Here is a 25,090-nt window from a genome sequence, read left to right as displayed (position 1 = left end):
CCCTTACAATACTGAACATTATATTCAAAATTTGTACTAAGATCTTAACATTTTAGAGTTATTATTCATAGAAACAGATATTTAGAAATTTTAATCACTTTGTAAGACAAATGGCTGAATATCTATTTCTGTAGGTTTTTGCGTATTAATATATCATTATCTATAAGTACTATCAGCTGCACCCCTATAGATTCCAGGGGAACATAATGTGGGTTGGGACCCTTTAAAAAGACCTTTAAAAAGCTTCCCTGTAAAGGAAACCCATATCTGTCCAGTGATTAGCAAGATCTTTAGGTACAGACAGACAGACATATTGTTACTTATATATAAGAAGGGGGGAGGCGAAAGTGACACTTTTTGAAACCAAAACTAAAAGTTAACAAAGGAACTCAACTAAAAAAAGAGTTACAGGTCTGAGATTTTGCATGGCAGTTGCTTTTTAGGGGTACAATATGGAACTGTAAAGAAACGGCGGCGCAACCGCCAAAAACCGCCGTTTCCCGCCGAATTTTTTTTGCCTTTTCTCGGCGGTTTTCGGCGGTTGCGACGCCGTTTCTTTACAGTTCCATATTGTACCCCTAAAAAGCAACTGCCATGCAAAATGTCAGACCTGTAACTCTTTTTTTAGTTGAGTTCCTTTAACTTTTAGTTTTGGTTTCAAAAAGTGTCACTTTCGCCCCCTCCCTTTATAGTTACTTGCATCAATCATATTAAATAAGGCTGTGATCAAATTTCAGATAAATAAAAAATCTACATAAAAATGTCCGCTCTGATCAGAACTAGCCTGAAGTTGAGGCCTGCTGTTTGCCAGGGTGCACAGGCCATGCTATATCATGAGAAGGTAAGTCCCCAATGATTATAAACAAAAGTACCCGTTCTGTAGATTAGAATTATTGGTTGAAAAGTTTGGACGCTACTATTTAGGGACAGACTAATAAGTACTTAAAGTTTTTGTCTAATTAATATGATAACTTGGTTATAAAACTTTGGGTATCAGTTTGTTTAATTTTCAGTCCAATATCTTCTCCCTCCCCCTGCCTTCATTGTTCTAGAGGCGGAGACGAATAAAGGAAATTATTATTTGGTCAATAAAATATCTTTAACATTAAATATTTTTGTAGGTTATTGATCATTATGAGAACCCCAGAAATGTTGGTAAACTTGACGCCAAGAAAAAGAATGTTGGAACAGGATTGGTTGGTGCTCCAGCTTGTGGTGACGTCATGAGACTACAGGTAAACATATGATTGCTTGGTGCTCCAGCTTGTGGGGACGTCATGAGACTACGGGTTAATATATGATTGGTTGGTGCTCCAGCTTAATTGTGGTGACGTAATGAGACTACAGGTAAACATTTGATTGGTTGATTGTCCAGCTTGTGGTGACGTCATGTGACTACAGGTAAAGATAATTTAAGGGCCATGCCGTTCCTGAGATATTAATTAACAAACTATATAATAAAATACTTATATTTTGTATTTGATAAGTTGTTAGTAGCTTTAAAATCATTTAGTTTCTTTTGGATTAATTTAAAATCATGATAAAACATAATTTTAATTTAATACCTATAAAATAAGAAAATTATTCCATGTTTTTTTGTTAACAGATTGAGGTCGATGATAATGGAAATATTGTTGAAGCAAAATTCAAGACCTTTGGGTGTGGCTCAGCCATTGCAAGCAGCAGTCTTGCCAGTGAATGGATTAAGGTAATAGTCCTTATAGTGAAAGGATGTTGTACCGTAGGTAACATACATATTTGAGTGTGGCTAAGCAGCCCATATATTCATCTACAAAATGGAATATAAATTGCAGGTCGTTTTTTGAACAAAAATTTTTTTTAGGGAAAATCACTATCCGAAGCCGGCAAAATCAAGAACGCCGACATTGCAAAGGAGCTGAGCCTTCCCCCCGTCAAGTTGCACTGCTCCATGCTGGCAGAGGATGCCATCAAGGCCGCCCTCCAGGATTATAAGCTCAAGCAGGAGTCTACAAACTAAAATGTTTTTATTTTACAGAAAGTGGATGTTCTATGACTAGGTTCATATTTTCAAAACTAAATTGAGTACCAATGTATATTGTTACAAAAATTACTGATTCTTTTTCCATAGAACATCCACTTTCCTTATAAAAATATGTATTTAATAGACTTTATCATAGGCTTAAGTATTATCAAAAATATTTATAAAAAAGCCTCCCCATAGAACTAAGAAATATTTAGAAAACTATTTATTTGACATTTTCTAAATATTTCTTAGAATAAAGTAAACAATCTATTATTCATTCATGGAAAAATCACATTTATTGGTGTAAGTTAATATTATAACAATCATAAAAGAAGAAATATTTATATTTTTCATGGGTTTTAATTTTGAGATGATATTATTTGTTTCGTCTCTATGTAATTTAAAGTAAAATTAATGTTTTTTTGTGATAAACATTAATCCAATTCAATTCATAACACCAATGCTTATATATATTTATCAAAACAACAAAATTTATGAATAAAGTTATTGATATTGTATTGATCTAATAATCTGTTTTCAGATACACATGCGCAATGTCAGCATAAAATGCCACGTATTTCTGCCATTCCAGGGGGAATAAAGGGGCCGGGTGGTGTGGGGGGAGGCCACCTGTTGACCCAAGAGCTTATGCGGTCAACCGCTCAAATTCCAGGTCTTCCACAAACATTGCTGGCCATTTTAGAAAGTTTGAGGTGTATGTTATTTCGAAAATTCTATTAAATTTATGTCAAGTAATAAGGTTTTTGTTTGTACTTTAAGATATCAATAATCAAAGAACCGATTGGGTTCTTCATTTAAAGGTGAGCTTTGCATTGGCCCATTGATGGTTTTTAAGTTTTGGATGGTTGTAAGCTTTTCTTAAAACTCTTTCTGCTCCTTTGAATACAGAGTCCACAAATGCTAGCGATACAGTCGTTATCTATAATACAAAGTAGAACGATGTCTGATTGTAGCGATCTCGCTAACCGCTGAGCCGATCGGGTTCTCCTTTACAGGGTAGCTTCTCATAGGTCTCGGAAAGGTTTATAAATATTTTCTTGGGGGGGTGGGACCCCCCCCTAAAAAAAATGAAAAATACCCCCCTCCCCCAAAAAAGGGGTAGTTTCACGAAGTGCATTTGAACTTAATTTAGTGAACCGCATATTTTTTCCTAGTTAATGGGTTAAACTACATTTATATAGCATATATTTGAAATAAATAAAATTTTCTACCACGTAGTTTTTAAAATATCAAGACTTGAAAATAATACGAAAAATTGGTTTGATTAAACCTCTTGGGGCAAAGCCCCTAGAGGCTAGGGGCGAAGCCGCTAGTTTTATACAAAGTAATAAGGTTGATGTTTGTACATTATAAACTAATAAGTTTATAAGTTCTCCTTTTTTTTGAGAGCTTTACATAGTTCCTGGGCCTGTTTTAAGCTATTCCATTTCTTAATTTTTTATGGTTAAGTATTGGTTAAATGTTTTTTATTGCTCTCCTTCCCCTAGATGCATCACCTTGTGTAGGGGGCATCTAAAGGAAGACCTTAGTGTTTTCCTTATAAAATGTTTGATAATATTTTTTTTAGTTGTAAAGAGTATGGAGATTTGAAACCTGCAGATGTGGCAAATTCAGAATTAGTTCTTAATCTTATTCAAGTCATCAGGTAAGATTATTTCATAGGTAGCAATTATTTGAATGTATATCCAGCGTGGCCACATTTTTCAGTATACTGAAAATATTCAGTATTCTTCAGTACCTATTTGGAAATTGGGGGTTCAGTATTTTCAGTAAATACTGAATATTCAGTATTTGAAAATTTTATTCAGTATTTTTCAGTTTTTGGAAATTTTCATGATTCAGTATTTTCATTATTTCTTAAATTCCAAAATTTTTTGCATAAATAAGATGTTTTTTCAAGTAGTTGATGTCAGATTTTTTTTCGGCGCTTCGCGCCTCACTTTACTTTCCTTTAAATTACCCTATAAATTTGTACATTAATTTTTTATGGTAATATACATTTTTTTTCAAATATAAATTTTTTAGGTATTTGAGATGCTTTTATACAGTTTTTTTTTCAAATATTTTTTTGTCTATTAATAGAATGAATAATCTAAGGTGAGTACTTTGCATAGACGTCCAAGGGAGGGGTAATGGGGTGATTACCCCCCCCCCCCACCCCCCAAATTACCCCCCCCCCCCCAATATTTTTACCCCGGGGGTTAATTTTGGGGTGGGTAAACAAAATTTACCCCATGCCAACAGATTTCAGGGGGGGTAATTACCCCCCCCCCAAGCAAATTTTACCCCCGGGGTAAAAATTTTGGGGGGGGTAACATAAATTTGCGGCGCGCTTCGCGCGCCATTTTACCCCTCCCAAAAACGAATTACCCCCCCCTTAAAAATTTTTTACCCCCCCCCCCCCCCCAAAATAAAAAGCTTGGACGTCTATTGTACTTCGCATGATTATTGAAGTTAAAGTTTTTTAGCATGCTCTTAACTCAACTAAAAAGTATTTAAGTTTTGTAATCAGTCATTTTCTGCTTAATTGGTGCAAGAAAATCTAAGAGGCAAAATTAAAAGATCTTTAAAATATCCCCCAAATAATAAAGCTATGATATATGAAATTTTGAAATGAGGAATCATATAAAAAAATACTTATTCAGTATTTGTATTTTTTTTGTTCAGTATTTCAGTATTTTTTCTTATTTTAGGATTCAGTATTTTCAGTATTTCCTTATTTTTCTTCAGTATCAGTATTTTTTTGGTTGTGGCCACACTGTATATCAGAGGTAGACTTGTAAGCAATTAAGTATTCTATATTTTTTCAAACAGGATAGGAACACTAAATTTAGGCATGGTAGTTACTTTAATAAGGTACATTGTTGATCCTCCACTGCCGTCGAAAACTAATGTCTCCCGCTGAATTTCTAGCAAAATTAGATAAAGAATAATTTGATATCTACATATTTTTTTCTTTTAAAAAGTTCTCTTTATAGGAACTTATTTTTATTTATTAAAGTAAGAGAATAGAGGGTGCGTGACGTGAGATATAAAAAATGTAACTCTGACCCTGTCACGATTTTGTATTGGGTCTTTGAAATCAGCTAAAAGCGTTGGAAATATAAATACAGCCGAGTCCCTATGAAAGAACAAAAAGCAATTTGTTAGCAGACGAAAAAGGTCTCCACCACTTAGGCCAGGTATTTGTCTGGATTATACAACTATACCAATACATTTATTGTTTATTTAGTGGTGACTATGACCCTCCATCCAATAACCACCTTGCCTGTTCACAACGTGTTAGTAAGCTACGGCTGCTATCAGCTGCTCTTGGCATGGTAAGTTTCATATTAGTCATAAATTTCCTTTATATAAGGATTAAATTGAATAAAGATTCTCACTGTTAATATAATTTAAAGAGAGAATTAAAAGAAAAAGAAATAGAGTAGCTTAGCTCTTCTTTTAACAAAAAAAAATCTGGAATCTGATGATAAATTATCTACAAATATTAACCATTATTAGGTGCTTCCTGACTTAAAGTCCAAACAGACTCCTCTGCTTCTGGATATGATGTGCAGCATCCTGCGGCTGGCCGCCAGGAAGGATTCAGCAGTCAAGCTGGAGGAACAACTGGCAATTTTACAGGTAATTCTAGTCAGGAATATATATTTTGTCTCATTGTATTAAGGATGTTTTATCTATTGGAAAACTTTTATTTCTCCAACTTTAGTATCTTTATTAGATCATATGTTACAAATGAATAACATTTTTTCTGTTGATATAAAAGGGGGGGGGGGTTTTTAATGCAACCATCTCGTAATCAGTGAGCAAATGGCACTTAGAATTCGAATTTCGAGCTGAAATTTTGCATGGGTAATCCTTGGTAGGTCTATTTTCCCTAAATCGAACAAAAAGTTGAAAAAGTAACGGCTGGCGGCTGCAGCTCAGCCGTTTAGCCGTTTTTGGCCTATTTTTAGGGTAAATTCATCATTATTTACGTAGGAATCAACTTTTTAAAACATAGTTTTGGTTTAATTTATATTAAATGATAGCAATAACCATTTTTTTAATTTCTAGTACCAGCTGCTAAACGGCTAGAACCGGCTGAAAACGGCTGGGAGCGGCCAAGAGTATGAAGAGTAGATAGGGCTTGTGACATGTCTAGGGGTAGGTTTTTATGGGTGCTGAGCTCAAAAATACTACTAAAAAAAGTGACGGCCAATCCATATGGCAGCTGGGTAACACCTGCAGCTCAGCTGCGAGCGGCCAAGAGTAGAATGAGTAGATAGGGCTTGTGACGTGTCTAGGGGTAGGTTTTTATGGGTGCTGAGCTCAAAAATGCTACCAAAAATAGTGGCGGTCCATCCATATGGCATCTGAGCAACAGCTGCAGCTCAGATGGGAGCGGCCAAGAGTAAAATGAGAACATAGGGCTTGTGACGTGTCTTGGGGTAGGTTTTTATGGGTGCTGAGCTCAAAAATGCTACCAAAAATAGTGGCAGCCCATCCATATGGCAGCTGGGTAATGGCGGCAGCTCAGCTGGGAGAGGCCAAGAGTAGAATGAGTACATAGGGCATGTGACATGTCCAGGGTTAGGTTTTTATGGGTGCTGAGCTCAAAAATACTACCAAAAATAGTGATGGCCAATCCATGTGGCAGTTGAGTAATAGCTTCTGCTCAGCTGCGAGCGGCCAAGAGTAGAATGAGTAGATAGGGCTTGTGACGTGTCTAGGGGTAGGATTTTATGGGTGCTGAGCTCAAAAATGGTACCAAAAATAGTGGCGGCCAATACATATGGCAGCTGGGTAACAGCTGCTGCTCAGCTGCGAGTGGTCAAGAGTAGAATGAGTAGATGGGGCTTATGACGTGTCTAGGGGTAGGTTTTTATGGGTGCTGAGCTCAAAAATGCTACCAAAAATAGTGGCGGTCCATCCATATGGCAGCTGGGTAACGGCCGCAGCTCAGCTGTGAAAGGCCAAGAGTAGAATGAGTAGATAGGGCTTATGACGTGTCTAGGGGTAGGTTTTAATGGGTGCTGAGCTCAAAAATGGTACCAAAAATAGTGGCGGCCAATCTATATGGCATCTGAGCAACAGCTGCAGCTCAGATGGGAGCGGCCAAGAGTAAAATGAGAACATAGGGCTTGTGACGTGTCTTGGGGTAAGTTTTTATGGGTACTGAGCTCAAAAATGCTCCCAAAAATAGTGGCGACCCATCCATATGGCAGCTGGGTAACGGCTGCAGCTCAGCTGGGGGAGGCTAAGAGTAGAATGAGTAGATAGGGCTTGTGTTACCCAGCTGCCATATGGATGAGCCGCCACTATTATTGGTAGTATTTTTGAGCTCAGCACTCATAAATACCTACCCCTGGACACGTCACAAGCCCTATGTACTCATTCTACTTTCGGCTGCTCCCAGCTGAGCTGCCGCCGTTACCCAGCTGCCACATGGATGGGTCACCACTATTTTTGGTAGCATTTTGAGCTCAGCACTCATAAAAACCTACCCTAAGACACATCACTAGCCCTATCTACTCATTCCACTCTTGGCCGCTCCTAGCTGAGCTGTAGCTGTTACTCAGCTGCCATATATGGATTGGTCGCCACTATTTTTAGTAGCATATTTGAGCTCAACACCCATAAAAACCTACCCCGAGACACGTCACAAGCTCTATCTACTCATTATACTCTTGGTGGCACGCAGCTGAGCTGCAGCTGTTACCCAGCTGCAATTTGGATGGGTCGCCACTATGTTTGGTACCATTTTTGAGCTCAGCACCCATGAAAACCTACCCCTAGACATGTCAAATGCCCTATGTACTCATTCTACTCTTGGCCTCTACCAGCTAAGCTTCGGCCGTTACCCAGCTGCCATATGGATGGGATGCTACTATTTTTGGTACCATTTTTGAGCACAGCACCCATAAAAACCTACCTCTAGACACGTCACAAGCCCTATCTACTCATTCTACTCTTAGCCGCTAGCAGCTGAGCAGCAGCTATTACTTAACTGCCATAGGGATTGGCCGAAACTATTTTTAGAAGCATTTTTTGAGTTCAGCACCCATAAAAACCTAATCCTGGACACGTCACATGCCTCATGTACTCATTCTACTCTTGGCCTATCTCGTCTGAGCTGCGGCCGTTACCCAGCTGAGCTGCGTCCATTACCCAGCTGCCATGTGGATGGGACTCCACTATTTTTGTTAGCATTTTTGAGCTCAGCACCTATAAAAACCTACCCCTAGACACGTCACAAGCCCTATCTACTCATTCTACTCTTGGCCGCTCGCAGCTGAGCTGCAGCTGTTACCCAGCTGCCATATAAATTGGCCGTCACTATTTTTAGTAGCATTTTTGAGCTCAGCACCCAAAGAAACCTACCCCTTGACATGTCACAAGCCCTATCTACCCTTTATACTCTTGGCGGCTCCCAGCCGTTTTCAGCCGGTTCTAGCCGTTAGCAGCTGGTACTAAAAATTTTAAAAAATGGTTATTGTTATCATTTAACATTAATTAAACCAGAAATATGTTTTAAAAGTTGATTCCTGCGTAATTAATGATGAATTTGCCCTAAAAATAGGCAAAAAACCGCTAAACGGCTGAGCTGCCAGCTGCCAGCCGTTACTTTTCCAACTTTTTGTTCGATTTAGGGAAAATAGACCTATCAAGGATTACTCATGCAAAATTTCAGATCGAAATTCGAATTCTAAGTGCCATTTGCTCACTGATTACGAGATGGTTGCATTAAAAACCCCCCCCCCTTATGTTTCTCTTAATTTTAAATCCTTCAGCAGCACAATTTTATGAGGAACTGACAGATATACTATAGCAAAATTTCCTTTGATTCACTAATAGCTTCGAAACGGATTGATATCCGCTGGATTAGAGCCGGTTTTTTAGCCATACTGAAAAATCATGTATAACATCGTATTAAAAACAATTTTCCCCCAATATTTTTTTAAAAATCATAAAATTCATACCAGTTTGGTAAGCCCGTACATTCGACTCCTCAGGGCTAACAACACTGGTTTTAATCTTGCGGAAAGCAGTCTATACTACTATGTCATAAAAAACTATTTTCTGCACAAGATTTTTTTCTTCCCGGCTACAAATTTTTTTTATTTCCCCCCCCTAGTTTTTTCTCACCAAGTAGGGGGGAAAATGGAAAAATATTTAAAGAACTCTATATTTTATTTATTTTATCTCTCCTACCACACATTTTTTTTGTTTTTTTTTCACCAAGGAGGGGGGGGGGGATGGAAAAAATGTTTTCAGTTTTCTTCATTTTTACATTTTTTCCCCTCCAACCACTTATTTTTTGTTCTCACCCCCCCCCCCCCTGAGCAGAAGATCCCATGTAGAATAAACACCCCTAAAATCCTATTATAAAAGTAGAAAATAAACAAAATAAATTGTATTTCAGGTTCTTCAATTGTTTGTAACCAAATGTGGGCATGTTGTTGAGGATAAACTAGGTGAGATCCTGGGTTATCTTGCTGTTCTCATAGGTCTGCATAAACAAGTGGATGGTCTGTCTCTGGTTCCCACCAACCTCCCTCATTTACAGTTTAATCAGGTATAATTTGTTTTGCTTTACTAATTTGTAGTCTTAAGAAGTTAATTTGCTTTGTGGATAGTTTAATAAAAAATATTTTTTATTCTTAGGGTACTTAGCAAATACAATATTTTTTTATGATGAACCCATTAAGCTCTGATTCATTTATTTTTGTTACAAATTAAGTACAATGTTGTGTTTTCAGCAGCGTGTCGGAATTGTTTAATTTTAATGCGGCTCCGGCTCCTACCTTAAAATTAATATATCAATTTTTGTTCATTTGTGGTATTCGGCAACCGTGAGCCATGCATATGGCACCCCTGACCGGGGTTCGGTGGAGGGTTAATGGCCCTCCCCCGAGTCCTGGGGAAGGGGTCTGACGACCCCCTCCCTATGCCTAAAATTAATGATTGAATCTGTCATGTTTTATTATGGTTAACTGTATTCTTAATTCCCCCCACCCTTTCCAGGGATGGGGGATCATTATTGCCCAAACTGACTATTGTATATGTATTATAATGCTTTTATGTTATGATTATTTATTCCTATCCATGTAGTTATTGTTTGTTGTATATAGCTTTAGTATCCTTTAAACCTTCAATAAAGTGACAACTGAAATAGATGTTGATTATTATCTAGTGAATGCTAGAGAAGCGTAGCTTCTCTATAGTAAGGTGTCCACGTCTGTCACACTGCCGTAATCTAATTGAACTCCGGTGTCTGCCATTTATCCTCGGCGGATACCACAACTTTTGGTGACAGCTGTGTGAGATTACGGCAAACCACAAGTGTAGAGCAGACGCGCATCTGAGGCTAAGGTACTCCCAGCAGTGAAACTGGCAAAACTGACACAAGCAACCTGAATTACCCACCCTGGACAGCAAAGTCTAACTCTGCACCCGGCAGTTGTGGAAGCGAGACAGCGAAACCTGACGAAGAACCGCGAGAAGCGCCGACATCTAACGGAGAATTGAGCGCTCAAAGGGCTGAAACAGGCCTGCGGACCGGCTGAAACAAGCCAAATAAGTGTAAACGGCTGGAAATAGGCCAACTTTACTGCAAGAGATAGCAGGATCCGAACCAGTGGCGCTAGCAGGACGGGACATTCCCTGCCGCCATCAGCCGGATTTGGATCAGCGGCGCTAGCAGGACGGGACATTCCCTGCCGCCGATAGGCTGAAACACGCCACATAGCTGCGAGCTGCGAGCCAACATACGAGTGTAGTGCCCCAAAACAGAGAAAACTACGTCAACTCCAAGTATCCTGAGAGGCTACAACGCAGCCGCCCATCTAGAAAAACAGATATTATATAACATTGCAGGGATTACCACCCTGGTGTGATGGCTAAACAATAGATTTATGAGCAAAGATTAGCAAACAAATTGTTGTGTTGTGATAAAACTAAAAATAGAACAGGCTTGGATTTATTGTGTATTGTGATAACAACTAAAAATAGAACAGGGTTGGTAAACAAATCTGTTATGTAATTGTGATAAGGACACAAATAGAAGCTAAATGTAATATAACAAAGCCCCTGATACACAATCTAATCACCTCAAGCCTACAGCACAACAACAACACACCCCTTATTCCAGAGGAAAGGGAGGAGCCCACTCTCCACTGAAGGAAATACAATCAAGGTGATATAATAGATAAGCCTAGGATTAAGGAAAAAAGGCACCATTACCTCATCACACAGTTATTTCAAACCCACAGCACTCCCCCCCTTCCTCACAGGGGGAACGGACGGATTTACCCCCGTCCCCTCACGCGCTTCCCCCCTCCTACCCACACTAACCTAAGTCATTATTATTATTTGATTCTTTATTTGTCTTTATCATTTACTTACAAAGATTACATTAAAAGTATAACAATATTAATTTAAAACTCATTTAAAATATTCAAGTTGGGTAAAAATTGTTTATGTACACATATATAAAAGAATAGCATTTCAAAATTACATTGGTTAAATAAAAAAGATTTTTTACAATCTGTGACATTCCCTTCGTTCAGTCATATTTTAATTCCTCAGATTATAATGGATCACATTTAATGTGTGATTGGCAGACTGAATAAAGAAAGGAGGGGCAGGGACAGTTTTATTAAGAGCAGAATGCTCTAAAACTGTTAAGTACAAGGGTCGCCAGAGGATGAATTAAGGATAATTTTCGACTGGTCCCTTACCTTATTATTGCCCCTATAACTCAAGTCACAGATCCTGGGCAGGGACAGTTTTATTAAGAGCAGAATGCTCTAACATTGTTAGGTACAAGGGTCGCCAGAGGATAATTTTCGACTGGTCCCTTACCTTGGTATTGCCCCTATAACTCAAGTCACAGATCCTGTGGTATTCCCCTAGCCCAGTCATCAATAAAGCCTCCAAAAAAAAAATAGTGTATCACATATAAGATGTGTTTAGCAGACTGAATTAAGATGAGAGGGGCAGGGACAGGTATTCTGATAATAGACAGCTCTGACCCTGTTAGGTTTAAGAGTCGCCAGAGGATCATTATCGACTGGTCCCTTACCTAGGTATTTACCCTGTATAGCATACTTGAGCTGACTTACCGACAGAGTAGAAATAAATTTTATCCAGGGTCAAATTGTATTGTTGTTAATTTTTCATATCCTAGCTTATAACTTTTATTTTTAAGCAAAAATTTCCTTTGAAAGGAAATGAATTCAAGTAGATTTGAATTTAATGGAAGCTTTTTTTTCAGTCTTGACTGAAAGATGAAAAATAACACAAGAATAATTTCGATATTCAATACAGTTATGAGGTTACTGGTGAGCGTTTTTGGAACTCCTACTAAAAGCCAGCTTGACTCAAAATTATGTTCAATATTTTGTAGAAGAACCTAAGTCCGTCCACGGTGTGTAGCTAGTGACCGGGAACACAGAGCGCCATTTACGGACAGCGCAACGGAGTGCGGAATTATCATAAAATTCAACGGACAAAGCGGACCAATGAGAGAGCGAGTTGAGGGATAAGTGCACGTTTTACCCGTGTGCGCGGATTTGACGGTGCGTAAGCGCGTTGCAAGGACGGGAGATTTCACGCACACACACACACACCGGAGCGGAGCTACTCCATAGCATCTAACAGGGATATTTTTAGAAAATAAAGAATTCCAAGCTCCCTCCTCCTAGCTATAGTGTGATAAAGGAAAACCAAATCAGTTCCTGACAGCAGTTCAGACCCTCAACATCTATCTACCCCTACCAGCCTACTCTACCACCTCAGAATCCAACTAGTGATAAACACAGCTAAGTTATATTTTTGTAACTGAACTACCAACCTAGTGATAAAAAACAGTGTTGGCTGTTAGGCTAGAAAGCCTCTAGTGACAAACCATTTATTCTATTTACTTTGTAACTTTGCGTCCCGCCGTTGAACCGTTGCCCCGATGGAACAGCCGCAAGCGCCAGGAGGTGACCAAGCCCCAGGATGGCTCCAGGATGACCCTCAGCCAGCTCCAGCCGAGTACCGCAAGCTGATGCTGAGTAACCTGCCAGAGTTTAGAGGACCGCCCAAGCAATCCTGGAGTTCACATATCCGCAGACTCGAGATGTCATGGGCGGCTTACCGCGTGCCACCCCATGACTCCCTCAACCGCCGCAACGCCCTTTTACTGTCACCAACCCCACCCACGTCACAGCCTACAATAAAGAGAAGATGTGTAACACGGAACCTCTACACCAGGAGGTGCCCCTGGGCCATGAAGTACACGTCCTGCAGCAAGTCAAGGTGAGGGAAACAACAGGATACAGTTGCCAGCTCACTGTGTCCCAGTGGACATTCAGGTGTGGGGTATGGGGTCACCTCAAGGTGACCTCGGTCCCCACCCTCATGAGGCCAACCAAGATAGATCCAGAAACGTGCCGAGACCTGGCCAGGAACCGAGTCTACACGCTGCCAGGCAAGACCCAGCCACTGACGTTCCAGCTGAACCATCCCCTGTTCTTCACCCTCGACATGGTGGGCGCCCTCGTCAACAGCCCCGAGGGGGTGGGTTGTGAGGGGGAGGACGTCCACTTCGAGGGCCAGCTGTACCGCAATGAATTAGTGCTCCAGGAGCGACGGCTGCTGGTTAAGGAAGAGACCTACGTAGTAGAGGATGGACGGGTGGAGTCCCAATCTGACCACCTGACCTTGGAGTGTCCCCATTCAGAGCTGTCCTGCATCACGGGGGAAGCCACCTACGTGTGGGATCACCTGGGGAGAGATTGCCCCTTGAGGCTGATCCGCAGCCTCCAGCCCAGCCTAGTGATGGATGCGTTCCTGGTTGACCATCAGGCCCAGTTTTTCATCAACATGACCAACCCCACCGCAATAGTGAACTGCGACTTTGAGGCCCATGCCACCAACCACCCAGCATTGTTCGTGGCAGCTGACCCAGCCGCGGCAGCGCTACCCAGAGTATCAGCCAGGGATGTTGATGTTCCCCTGCAGGCCCAGATACATGCAGGGTATATTGGATTTACTCTGGAGACCCGCATGAAAAGCACAGCAGCAGAAGAAGTAGCGGCCAACTGCTGGAAGCTCCAGCAACTAGACCCGGCCCACCCGGTGCGTGTCCAGGGGAGCACGTTCTCGGTGCTGAGGGGAGATGTCCTGCTCCAGCTTACCTGCCAACGCAATAAATATGTTGTCCGTGAACACAAGGAGTGTTGGGACAAAGTGCCAGTAGAGCCCACAGGGTTTGTAGACGCCGTGACACGAGTGTATAGCGGCCACGCCACCAAGATTCCCTGCTCCTCCACCTACCCCCTGACTGTGCACGCGGAGGAAGGCTGGATAGAGTTAACCCCCGCTCCTAAGAAGAGGCCACCCCCGCTGGATACGCCTAGGCAGCTGTTGACAGAACCCCTGGATGACTTCAGTTCAGGGGGCTTGTATTCGCAGGCTGAGTTGAATGACTGGCAGCAGCTGCTGGCGTTCCCAGCATATAGAAGCGCCATGCTGACCGGCCTGTCCTATGGCTCATGCGTTCAGCAAGGCAGCTGTTCGGCCACAGGTGACCATGGGATAGTGTCTTACAACATCGACCGACTGGCGGAGGAAGGAGAGGCCGCCCTGGATGTCTGGGCTGGGTTCAGACAGGCTATTCACGAGTGGGGAGATGGCGCAGCCATACTGTGTCTGCTGTTGTTGATCCTCAAACTGCTGGGGGACCTAACCATCATTTCCCTGGCAGCAGCACAGGGAGGCGTCCGAGCGGCCTTGAATGCGGTGTCACAAGTGTTCCTGTACCATCCAACTTTGTATAGGAAGGCCCTGGCTAGAGCCAGGCTCACCCATGCCAAGTCCCGGGACTTTTCAGTAGACTGGGATGCCATCCCCATCGGCCAGGAAGCAGCCGAGGAAATGGTGTCCATGCAATCAGCCGATAGCGGGCATGACCGCCCAGGTAGGCCAGGACCGCCCTCTGGCCGACCCCGCGGCCCCGCGGGAGGGCAGGCCGCTGCCCAGACGGTCAACTTGGCAGCCAGTGCCCCAGCCGCTGCCAACAACAACCAGCATGCCCCACTGCTGACTGTCCCAGCAACAACTGTGCCACCTGCCAACCTGACACCTGCCGGCGCTGAACAACGTGTCCAACCAAAGCCAGCCTCTGCATTCTACCCCACGTTGGGAGCCCACCAACCCTGAGAAACACTCACCACTAGGATTCCATTGAATCATTATCGCTTGTATATATCTTAGCCCTAAGGAAGCGGACCGAAGGCCTCAACCACTGTCGGAAGTCTGGTAGGGAAGCCCTCTCCCAGCCTTCCGAGGGGAGAGTTGTGGTATTCGGCAACCATGAGCCATGCATATGGCACCCCTGACCGGGGTTCGGTGGAGGGTTAATGGCCCTCCCCCGAGTCCTGGGGAAGGGGTCTGACGACCCCCTCCCTATGCCTAAAATTAATGATTGAATCTGTCATGTTTTATTATGGTTAACTGTATTCTTAATTCCCCCCACCCTTTCCAGGGATGGGGGATCATTATTGCCCAAACTGACTATTGTATATGTATTATAATGCTTTTATGTTATGATTATTTATTCCTATCCATGTAGTTATTGTTTGTTGTATATAGCTTTAGTATCCTTTAAACCTTCAATAAAGTGACAACTGAAATAGATGTTGATTATTATCTAGTGAATGCTAGAGAAGCGTAGCTACTCTATAGTAAGGTGTCCACGTCTGTCACACTGCCGTAATCTAATTGAACTCCGGTGTCTGCCATTTATCCTCGGCGGATACCACACATTATTGAATTTGATAAAATAAAATAAATAATATAAAATATTTTGCTTTTATTTGATTAAAGCTATATAAAAGTAAAAGGATGTGTGTCTATTTGTTAAGTAACAATAGTTTTTCAGTTTATTATATGGAAATAAACCGTTGCCAAATTATAATATTACTTTAAAAAATCATTTTTAGCTAATCTGCAGCCGGAGCCGTTTTTAACGAAAAATGCGGCACCGGCTCCTACCTTAAAATTAATATATCAATTTTTTTTCATTATTGAATATGATAAAATATAATAAATAATATAAAATATTTTGCTTTTATTTGATTAAAGCTATATAAAAGTAGAAGGATGTGTGTCTATTTGTTAAGTAACAATAGTTTTTCAGTTTATTATATGAAAATAGACCGTTGCCAAATTATAATATTACTTTTAAAAAAAAATACTTTTTAGCTAATCCGGAGCCGTTTTTAACGAAAAATACGGCTCCAGCTCCGGCTTCACCAAAAATGTTGCTGCTACCGGCTCCGGCTCCGATACACTGATTGACGTCTATTTAATTAATTAGCGGATAGCCAAAGATAGAAAGTAGCCAGAAACCATCCCTGTATCTATATTAACTTGTGAAGCTTACTTAAAAAGAAGAACTCAGTCAGTTCATGGGTTATTAAAATGGTAAGCTAAAAAGGAACCTTACTACTGTATATAAAAAGGAAATAGGTTTTCATGACAACTAATCTTGTTAACATAGAAAGTATTGTTTCTTTTGTAGAGAGAATCAGATACTGTCCGAAGGGAGTCAAGCTGTTCTGACACAACTGGTTCCGATTACTCTGATCAGGTAAACAAGAATATATTATTTTCATACACCCATCATTCTGCTCTAATACTAACTGATAAAATTGGGATGTTTTTTTTCATTGTCGGAAATTTCGAATCATGACCAGGATCATTAGGGGGCCTAAATTTTACATAACATCCTGATTTGTTTCCTTTTTTTATCAGGAAATGGTTGGAGGTGACTCTGTAGGTGGACAGAGGAGAAGAAGGGAGGAGTATGTTGTTGAGAAACAGGCGGTTCAGGTAAATTATAGAATAGATTATCAAGTCCTAAAAAATAAAACATTTTATACCCACTTTATCTCAAAAATAAAAAATGGATATAATCCAGAGAGAGAGAGAGAGGTGTCAATGGGCTGTTTATTACACTAGTCCCCAAAGTTTTATAATAACTCATTTTCTTATTCACTGGCTTAACAATTGTTGGTTGGTTTATTAAGTTCAGTGTCCAAACAATTGAGCCACTAACTGTAATTTACAGAAGGGATAATTTTGTATATCAGCATCATAGTTAACACATAAGAGAACATGTTTATAAACTAGGGTTGGCAATCCGGATCCGGAATCCGCCCAATTTTTTGGCCAATTTTGGAATCCGAATCCGAATTCCGGATTCATAATTGGTATGCTAAAATTAGCATCTTGAGTTTTTTCTTTCAACTCTCGCTTTATGAAGGCAAAGATTATTATCATTATATATAAAATCTTTTAAAATCTGATTCGATTCTCGGAAGTGAATTATAGAGAACACCAAGAACATTAATTTTTAGGACATATGTAGCACTTAATTTAAAAAAAAAATTAAAAAGTCTTTTTAAATACTGCTAGAATCCGGAATCCGCCAAAAATAAGAATCCGGAATCCGCAAAGAATCCGCCACTTATTTTGACGGATTCTTTTAAGAATTCGGAATCCGAATCTGGCCCAAAAATTCGACGGATTGCCATCACTATTATAAACTTTGGGTACCAGACCAATGTACAGTTCCCATTCTTCCTGAGTATTAAGAATTTATATATTTAGGTGGTGGCAACAATTGTAAAGAAGTGCCGTAAGAAGCCAGTTGTGTCCTATTGGTTCATCTTCCTACCAGATAAATGCTTCTGTCCTTTACAGGTACACAATTTTTTTTAGTAGCGAAGCTACTCTACAATTCACTTTGTCCGTATGAGTAGTGTGCATCCAGTATGTACTTTACTTTGTCCGTTTGTCCGTCAGTTTTGTCACAAAATAGAAATATAAAAGGTTTGTGGTCTTTGATTTTAAAAAATGCTTTTTAAATCTCCTTGTCCTTATTTTCATGTATGATTTTCTAACCTTCGCTACTTATGGATGCTGTCATCCTTGTTGCTTTATAAGTAGTATGCCTGCCGTAATTGTTATTAAATTAGAAAACAATTAAATATTTTTATTTATAGTAAATTTTGGAACAATAAAGTAAAATGAATAATATCTTATTATAGAAAGTAGCAATAACAGTTTTTTTGGCTGAAGCTAAAAGTTTTAGGCTATTTTATTTTTATGTTTAAGCCTTGGGATGGTTTTAAGCTATTTATGGGCCCCTTTTTACTAATTTGATTAGAGATCCAAGGGGTGCAGTCGCCAGTTTTAACATTAAGGTACAATTATTTTTTCATGAAAATTAATCTAGCCTTTTTGATGTTTAAGACTGGAATAACAGAATTAATACGACATCCTTCCAAGAAACTTAGAATAACCGCCTGCCATATCATAACAGATTTTCTTGCACATACAACTCAATTCCTTGCATTAGCTCAACATCAAGTAAGATATAGATAGATAGGTATATATTTAAACTAAGATAGATAGACCTGCCATATTATAACAGATTTTCTTGCACATACAACTCAATTCCTTGCATTAGCTCAACATCAAGTAAGATATAGATAGATAGGTATATATTTAAACTAAGATAGATAGACCTGCCATATTATAACAGATTTTCTTGCACATACAACTCAATTCCTTGCTTTAGCTCAACATCTAGTAAGATATATATAGATAGATAGATTTATACATAGATAGATAGACCTGCCATAGCATAACAGATTTTTTTGCACATACAACTCAGTTCCTTGCTTTAGCTCAACATCAAGATATAGATAGATAAGTAGATATTTGGATAGATATATTTATATATAGATAGATAGACCTGCCATATCATAAAAGATTTTCTTGCACATACAACTCAATTCCTTGCTTTAGCTCAACATCAAGTAAGATATATATAGATAGATTTATACATAGGTAGATAGACCTGCCATGTTATAACAGATTTTCTTGCACATACATTGAAATTGAAAAAATAAGGGGGGTGTTTTTAATGCAACCATCTCGTAATCAGTGAGCAAATGGCACTTAGAATTCGAATTTCGATCTGAACTTTTGCATGAGTAATCCTTGGTAGGTCTATTTTCCCTAAATCGAACAAAAAGTTGGAAAAGTAACGGTTATCGGCTGGCGGCTCAGCGGTTTTTCCATTTTTTGGATATCTATATTGCAAATTAGTCACGAAACCTATCTCCACATAATACTCTTTTCTACTCCAAAAGGCTATCAAACGGTTCTACACGGTAGCTGTTGGTACTAGAAGTTTTAAAAATGGTTATTGCTATCATTTAACATGAATTAAACTAAAAATATGTTTTAAAAAGTTGATTACTATGTAATTGATGGTGGATTTACCCTGAAAATAGGCACAAAACGGCTAAACGGCTGAGCCGCCAGCCGTTACTTTTCCAACTTTTTGTTCGATTTAGGGAAAATAGACCTACCAAGGATTACTCATGCAAAAGTTCAGATCGAAATTCGAATTCTAAGTGCCATTTGCTCACTGATTACGAGATGGTTGCATTAAAAAACCCCCCCTTATAATAAAAGCTTTTTATAGATGTGTAGATAAGTTTAGACAAAATAAAAAGAACAAGTAGTTATTTATTGCATCGAAATGTAGACAGCTTTCCGACATTAAAATGAAAAACTAAGACAAATCTAATACCTATTGATTTTAATATTTCAATATTTGTGGAAAATTCAATTGTCTGTAATACGCTGCAATAAATGATTTTTCAGTATTGCTTAGAACTGGTTCTAATCCAGTGTATAATAATAGGTTTCGAAGCCATTCTGGAACAATAGATAAAGGGGGTCATATGTTTCACGTATTTTCTGCAAAGTTTTGTGTAACCGTTTAGTCGAAAAATTACCCTCTCACAAAGATTTTTACTTTTAGGATAAAGATACCAGTTACACCTCCCTGTCTACGGCCCTATCTCAAGCCCTTACAAAGTTGCATCACATACTCTTCGCTAAAATAAAGGTAATAAAAGTGTAAACAAAGGTTAGATACAACATCCATGAAAGCGAAGTTTACAAAAAATAGTTTATCAAAGCTTCAAAAGAAATATCATTATTATTAAAATGTTAATGATTATTTACTAGTTGATACGATTTTTGAATTATACCCAACTGTTACAGGAAACATCTACTGATAGACATTTCAAAAGTTTGGGAAAGCTTTGTTTTTAACAAGGATATTTCTTAATAAGTAGTTGTAGGTATGTTCTTTTATAAGCACTGAGCTCTATATTATAGATATTAAAATAGATTCTTTATTATCTAAAACTAGCGGCTGTGCCTCTAGGGGCTCTATATTCAAAGTGTTTTGGAAGGGCAGACTTATTTATAAAAACCATCTCAGGACCTATAAAAAGCTACAGTTTGCGAGATCCTTTGATAAAGAGAAAAAAGCTTACTACTTTATAAGATTAGATAAATATTTTGATTAAGGGGGGGGGGCACATCTGACACTTTTGCGTAAACAGGGATTATAGGCTTTGTCTTAGGAGTTATAGGATAGGTTATTTGGGGAAAAAGTTTAGTTTTTGGGTGTATTTTCCTTATATTTAAAAAAAAATTTGAAAGGTCTCCAGGTTCAGGTGCTGCAGGCTGGAAGGTCACTTCTGGACAGGTATAAATGAAAAAAAAAATTTGTTTGAAGAGTTAGAGATCAACTTATTAAACCAAATATGCATCTTTTAGGATGTTATGAGCATATATGAAGAAAAAATAAAAATCAGCCTCCAGGTTCAGGTCCTGCAGGCCTCCAGGTGAATTCTGGACAGGTAAAAACTGAAAATTTTAAATTTTATAGTTAGAACAAAACTTATTTTACAAAAGTTGCTACTTTATGGATGGTATGAACTAATTTGAAGAAAAATTTGAAATCGGGCTCCAGGTACAGGTACTGCAGGCCTCCAGGTAAATTCTGGACAGGTAAAAACTAAAATTTTTTACTTTTGAAGTTAGAACAAAACTTATTTAACAAAAGTTGCTACTTTATGGATGGTATTAACATATTTGAAGAAAAATTTGAAATCGGGCTCCAGGATCAGGTACTGCAGGCTTCCAGGTAAATTCTGGACAGGTAAAAATTGAAAAATTTCAATTTTATAGTTAGAACAAAACTTATTTTACAAAAGTTGCTACTTTATGTATAGTATGAACTAATTTGAAGAAAAATTTGAAATCGGGCTCCAGGTTCAGGTACTGCAGGCCTCCAGGTAAATTCTGGACAGGTAAAAACTGAATTTTTTTACTTTTGAAGTTAGAACAAAACTTATTTAACAAAAGTTGCTACTCTATGAATGGTATTAACATATTTGAAGAAAAATTTGAAATCGGGCTCCAGGATCAGGTACTGCAGGCCTCCAGTTGGATCCTGAACAGGTAAAAACTAAAAAATTTTACTTTTATAGTTGGAACAAAACTTATTTAGCAAAAGTTGCTACTTTTTGGATAGTATTAACTCATTTGAAGATAAATTTGAAATCGGGCTCCAGGTTCAGGTACTGCAGGCCTCCAGGTGGATCCTGGACAGGTAAAAACTAAAAATTTTTACTTTTTAAAATAGGGAATAACTTCTTTAGCAAAAGTTGCTACTTTATGGATAGTATTAACTCATTTAAAGAAAAATTTGAAATCGGGCTCCAGCTTCAGGTACTGCAGGCCTCCAGGTGGATCCTAGATAGGTAAAAACTAAAAATTTTTACTTTTAAAGTTAGAGCATAACTTATTTAACAAAAGTTGCTACTTTTTGGATAGTATTGACCAATTTGAAGATAAATTTGAAATTGGGCTCCAGGTACAGGTACTGCAGGCCTCCAGGTAAATAGATGATGTCTAACTTGGTATCTTAGTTCTAATTGTCTATTTTAACAAAATTTGTTTGGTTTGTTTGTTACTTTTAAGTTAATTTTGTCAGAAAGTTTTCATATCCCTTTTTTTATACTTGATAGTTGAAGAAAGCCTGCAGAAATATGCCGCTCTAATTGCTGAAAGACTGCCACAATAAGGCTTAATACCCCAAATTTGAAGCCTGCAGCTTCAATAACTTTTTTGTATCAAATAGAGGGTATTGTGTTGGATTTTGGTTGGATTTTGGTTGGATTTTTACCGCAGTTAGAGCAGTGCATTTCCTGCAGGCTTCCTTTAGTGACTGACCTGTTGACAGTACGTTTTTAGTAGCGAAGCTACTCTATAATTCACAATGTCCGTCCGTCCGTCTGTCCGTCCGTCTGTCCGTCTGTCCGTCCGTCCGTCTGTCCGTCCGTCCGTAATTAATGAATTGGGGGAAACGTGATTTTCTCGGCTCCTATAAAAGATAGAGAGCTGAAATTTTTTGACAACATTCCCATCATTAAGGACCACAATTAACTATGAAACATCAATGGCGGTCGGACTGCTTTTTAGCAGGTTTTAGGCTATTTTTTATATTTTCCAAATTTTCCCCATATCTTTGGTGTTTATGGTCTGATTTTCAAATTTTTTTCAGTTAAAGATATCAAAATTAAATTTCCCGTCATTTGAAGAAAACAACAATGACGGTCAGACTGCCTTTTTACAGGTTTTTGGCTATTTTTATATTTTTTACATTTTTCCCCATATATTGGGTGTTTATGGTCCGATTTTCGAATTTTTTTCAGTTAAAGATATCAAAATTAAATTTCTTGTCGTTCGAAGAAAACAACAATGACTGTCAGACTGCCTTTTTGTAGGTTTTTGGCTATTTTTGTATATATCGCATTTTTACCCATATCTTTGTGTTTATAGTCCAATTTTCAAAAAATTTTCAGTTAAAGATATTAACATTAAATTTTTGGCGTTTTAAGAAAAGAAACAATGGCGGCCAAACTGCTTTTTAGCAGGTTTTTGACTATTTTTATATGTTTGACATATTTCCCCATATCTTTGGTATTTTTGGTCCAATTTTAAAACTTTTTTGCATTAACAGTTTCAAATTTTTTTCCCCCATTGTTATGTGCATCTAGTATGTAATTTACTTTAACAGTCTTCATCATACAAAATAAAACAAGGTTTCGTCTTTATTTTCTCCAATAAATCTATTCTTGATTTTAATAATAAAATACACTTTAAATCTACTTCTACGTATTCCCATCCACAATTTTTTGTGCTTCGCTACTTATGGATGTTGTCATCCTTGTTTTTTATATATATTCTAGTCAATGCTTAATATTTTTTTTAATAAATCAAAATTTAACAAAATGTTTGGATTTAACTTGAACCTTGAGCCCGATTTCAAATTTTTCTTTGTATTAGTTAAATAGATATAGTTCTAACTCTTAAGTTAAATATTTTAATTTTTACATGTCCAGAATTCCCCTGGAGACCTGCAGTACCTGATCCTGGAGCCCAATTTCAAATTTATCAATACTATCCAAAAAGTAGCAACTTTTGTTAAATAAGTTATGCTCTAACTTTAAAAGTGAAAATTTTTAGTTTTTACCTATCCAGGATCCACCTGGAGGCCTGCAGTACCTGAAGCTGGAGCCTGATTTCAGATTTTTCTTTAAATGAGTTCATACTATCCATAAAGTAGCAACTTTTGCTAAAGAAGTTATGCTCTATTTTAAAAAGTAAAAATTTTTAGTTTTTACCTGTCCAGGATCCACCTGGAGGCCTGCAGTACCTGAACCTGGAGCCTGATTTCAAATTTATCTTCAAATGAGTTAATACTATCCATAAAGTAGCAACTTTTGCTAAAGAAGTTATGCTCTATTTTAAAAAGTAAAAAATTTTTAGTTTTTACCTGTCCATGATCCACTTGGAGGCCTGCAGTACCTGATCCTGGAGCCCGATTTCAAATTTTTCTTTAAATATGTTAATACCATCCATAAAATAGCAACTTTTGTTAAATAAGTTTTGTTCTAACTTCAAAAGTAAAAAATTTCAGTTTTTACCTGTCCAGAATTTACCTGGAGGCCTGCAGTACCTGATCCTGAAGCCCGATTTCAATTTTTTCTTCAAATTAGTTCATACCATACATAAAGTAGCAACTTTTGTAAAATAAGTTTTGTTCTAACTATAAAATTGAAATTTTTCAATTTTTACCTGTACAGAATTTACCTGGAAGCCTGCAGTACCTGATCCTGGAGCCCGATTTCAAATTTTTCTTCAAATATGTTAATACCATTCATAAATTAGCAACTTTTGTTAAATAAGTTTTGTTCTAACTTCAAAAGTAAAAAATTTTAGTTTTTACCTGTCCAGAATTTACCTGGAGGCCTGCAATACCTGTACCTGGAGCCCGATTTCAAATTTTTCTTCAAATTAGTTCATACCATCCATAAAGTAGCAACTTTTGTAAAATAAGTTTTGTTCTAACTATAAAATTTAAAATTTTCAGTTTTTACCTGTCCAGAATTCACCTGGAGGCCTGCAGGACCTGAACCTGGAGGCTGATTTTTATTTTTTCTTCATATATGCTCATAACATCCCAAAAGATGCATATTTGGTTTAATAAGTTGATCTCTAACTCTTCAAACAAAATTTTTTTTTCATTTATACCTGTCCAGAAGTGACCTTCCAGCCTGCAGCACCTGAACCTGGAGACCTTTCAAAATTTTTTTTAAATATAAGGAAAATACACCCAAAAACTAAACTTTTTCCCCAAATAACCTATCCTATAACTCCAAAGACAAAGCCTATAATCCCTGTTTACGCAAAAGTGTCAGATGTGCCCCCCCCCCTTGATTCTTAAAACTAAGTATCAAGAAATTTTCATATTTTAGGATCAATTAAATAATACCGAATATGTTGCCATTTTGAAGCTGTTTTGTGCCTTATGTGAAAACTGTACATACTCCAGGTGAATATTTTTATCAATTAAGCCTCTCTATAATTCCATTTAGTACGTTCGTTTGTCACTCCGTCGTAATACTACTATAAGGGGAATTGTGATTGAACCAGCTGCTATTCAAAATGGACGGCTGTTTTTTTGTGTGTGGAGGTTCTCCTTAATGAATATCATCCGGTATACAAAATATATTGATATGTGAAGGTTTCGTGTTCTTCTTTCATGTATCTTAAAATCTTAACATTTGTTTTCTCATTTTCCTC

At 38.3% G+C, this 25,090-nt stretch overlaps 2 protein-coding genes across 5 annotated transcripts in view; both read left to right on the top strand.

Moving 5' to 3' along the window:
- The first annotated feature begins 693 nt into the window (after positions 1 to 693).
- On the top strand, positions 694 to 2,547 carry IscU (Iron-sulfur cluster assembly enzyme). The gene is made up of 4 exons (XM_080148803.1): positions 694 to 841; positions 1,122 to 1,235; positions 1,607 to 1,708; positions 1,844 to 2,547. Exons 1-4 carry the CDS (start codon positions 761 to 763, stop codon positions 1,997 to 1,999), a joined length of 453 nt encoding a protein of 150 aa, XP_080004929.1. The 5' UTR covers positions 694 to 760; the 3' UTR covers positions 2,000 to 2,547.
- Positions 2,548 to 2,549: 2 nt separating this feature from the next.
- LOC145305508 (HEAT repeat-containing protein 6) overlaps positions 2,550 to 25,090 on the top strand; it is a 39,717-nt gene continuing 17,176 nt past the window's right edge. For all 4 annotated transcript variants that reach the window (XM_080147327.1, XM_080147256.1, XM_080147175.1 and 1 more), the window contains exons 1-11: positions 2,550 to 2,718; positions 3,594 to 3,671; positions 5,259 to 5,346; positions 5,531 to 5,653; positions 9,435 to 9,587; positions 16,584 to 16,652; positions 16,817 to 16,894; positions 17,675 to 17,767; positions 18,320 to 18,436; positions 19,905 to 19,991; positions 24,763 to 24,839. In XM_080147327.1, coding sequence (XP_080003453.1) covers positions 2,573 to 2,718; positions 3,594 to 3,671; positions 5,259 to 5,346; positions 5,531 to 5,653; positions 9,435 to 9,587; positions 16,584 to 16,652; positions 16,817 to 16,894; positions 17,675 to 17,767; positions 18,320 to 18,436; positions 19,905 to 19,991; positions 24,763 to 24,839 — 1,109 coding nt within the window. In that variant the 5' untranslated portion in view covers positions 2,550 to 2,572. The remainder of the gene's footprint in view (positions 2,719 to 3,593; positions 3,672 to 5,258; positions 5,347 to 5,530; positions 5,654 to 9,434; positions 9,588 to 16,583; positions 16,653 to 16,816; positions 16,895 to 17,674; positions 17,768 to 18,319; positions 18,437 to 19,904; positions 19,992 to 24,762; positions 24,840 to 25,090) is intronic.

This window comes from Acartia tonsa, chromosome 1 (genome assembly GCF_053477335.1).
Source record: "Acartia tonsa isolate MP-2025a chromosome 1, ASM5347733v1, whole genome shotgun sequence".
Taxonomy (NCBI): domain Eukaryota; kingdom Metazoa; phylum Arthropoda; class Copepoda; order Calanoida; family Acartiidae; genus Acartia; species Acartia tonsa.
Note: the sequence above shows the minus strand (reverse complement) of the source record. Positions and strands in the feature narration are given on the sequence as shown.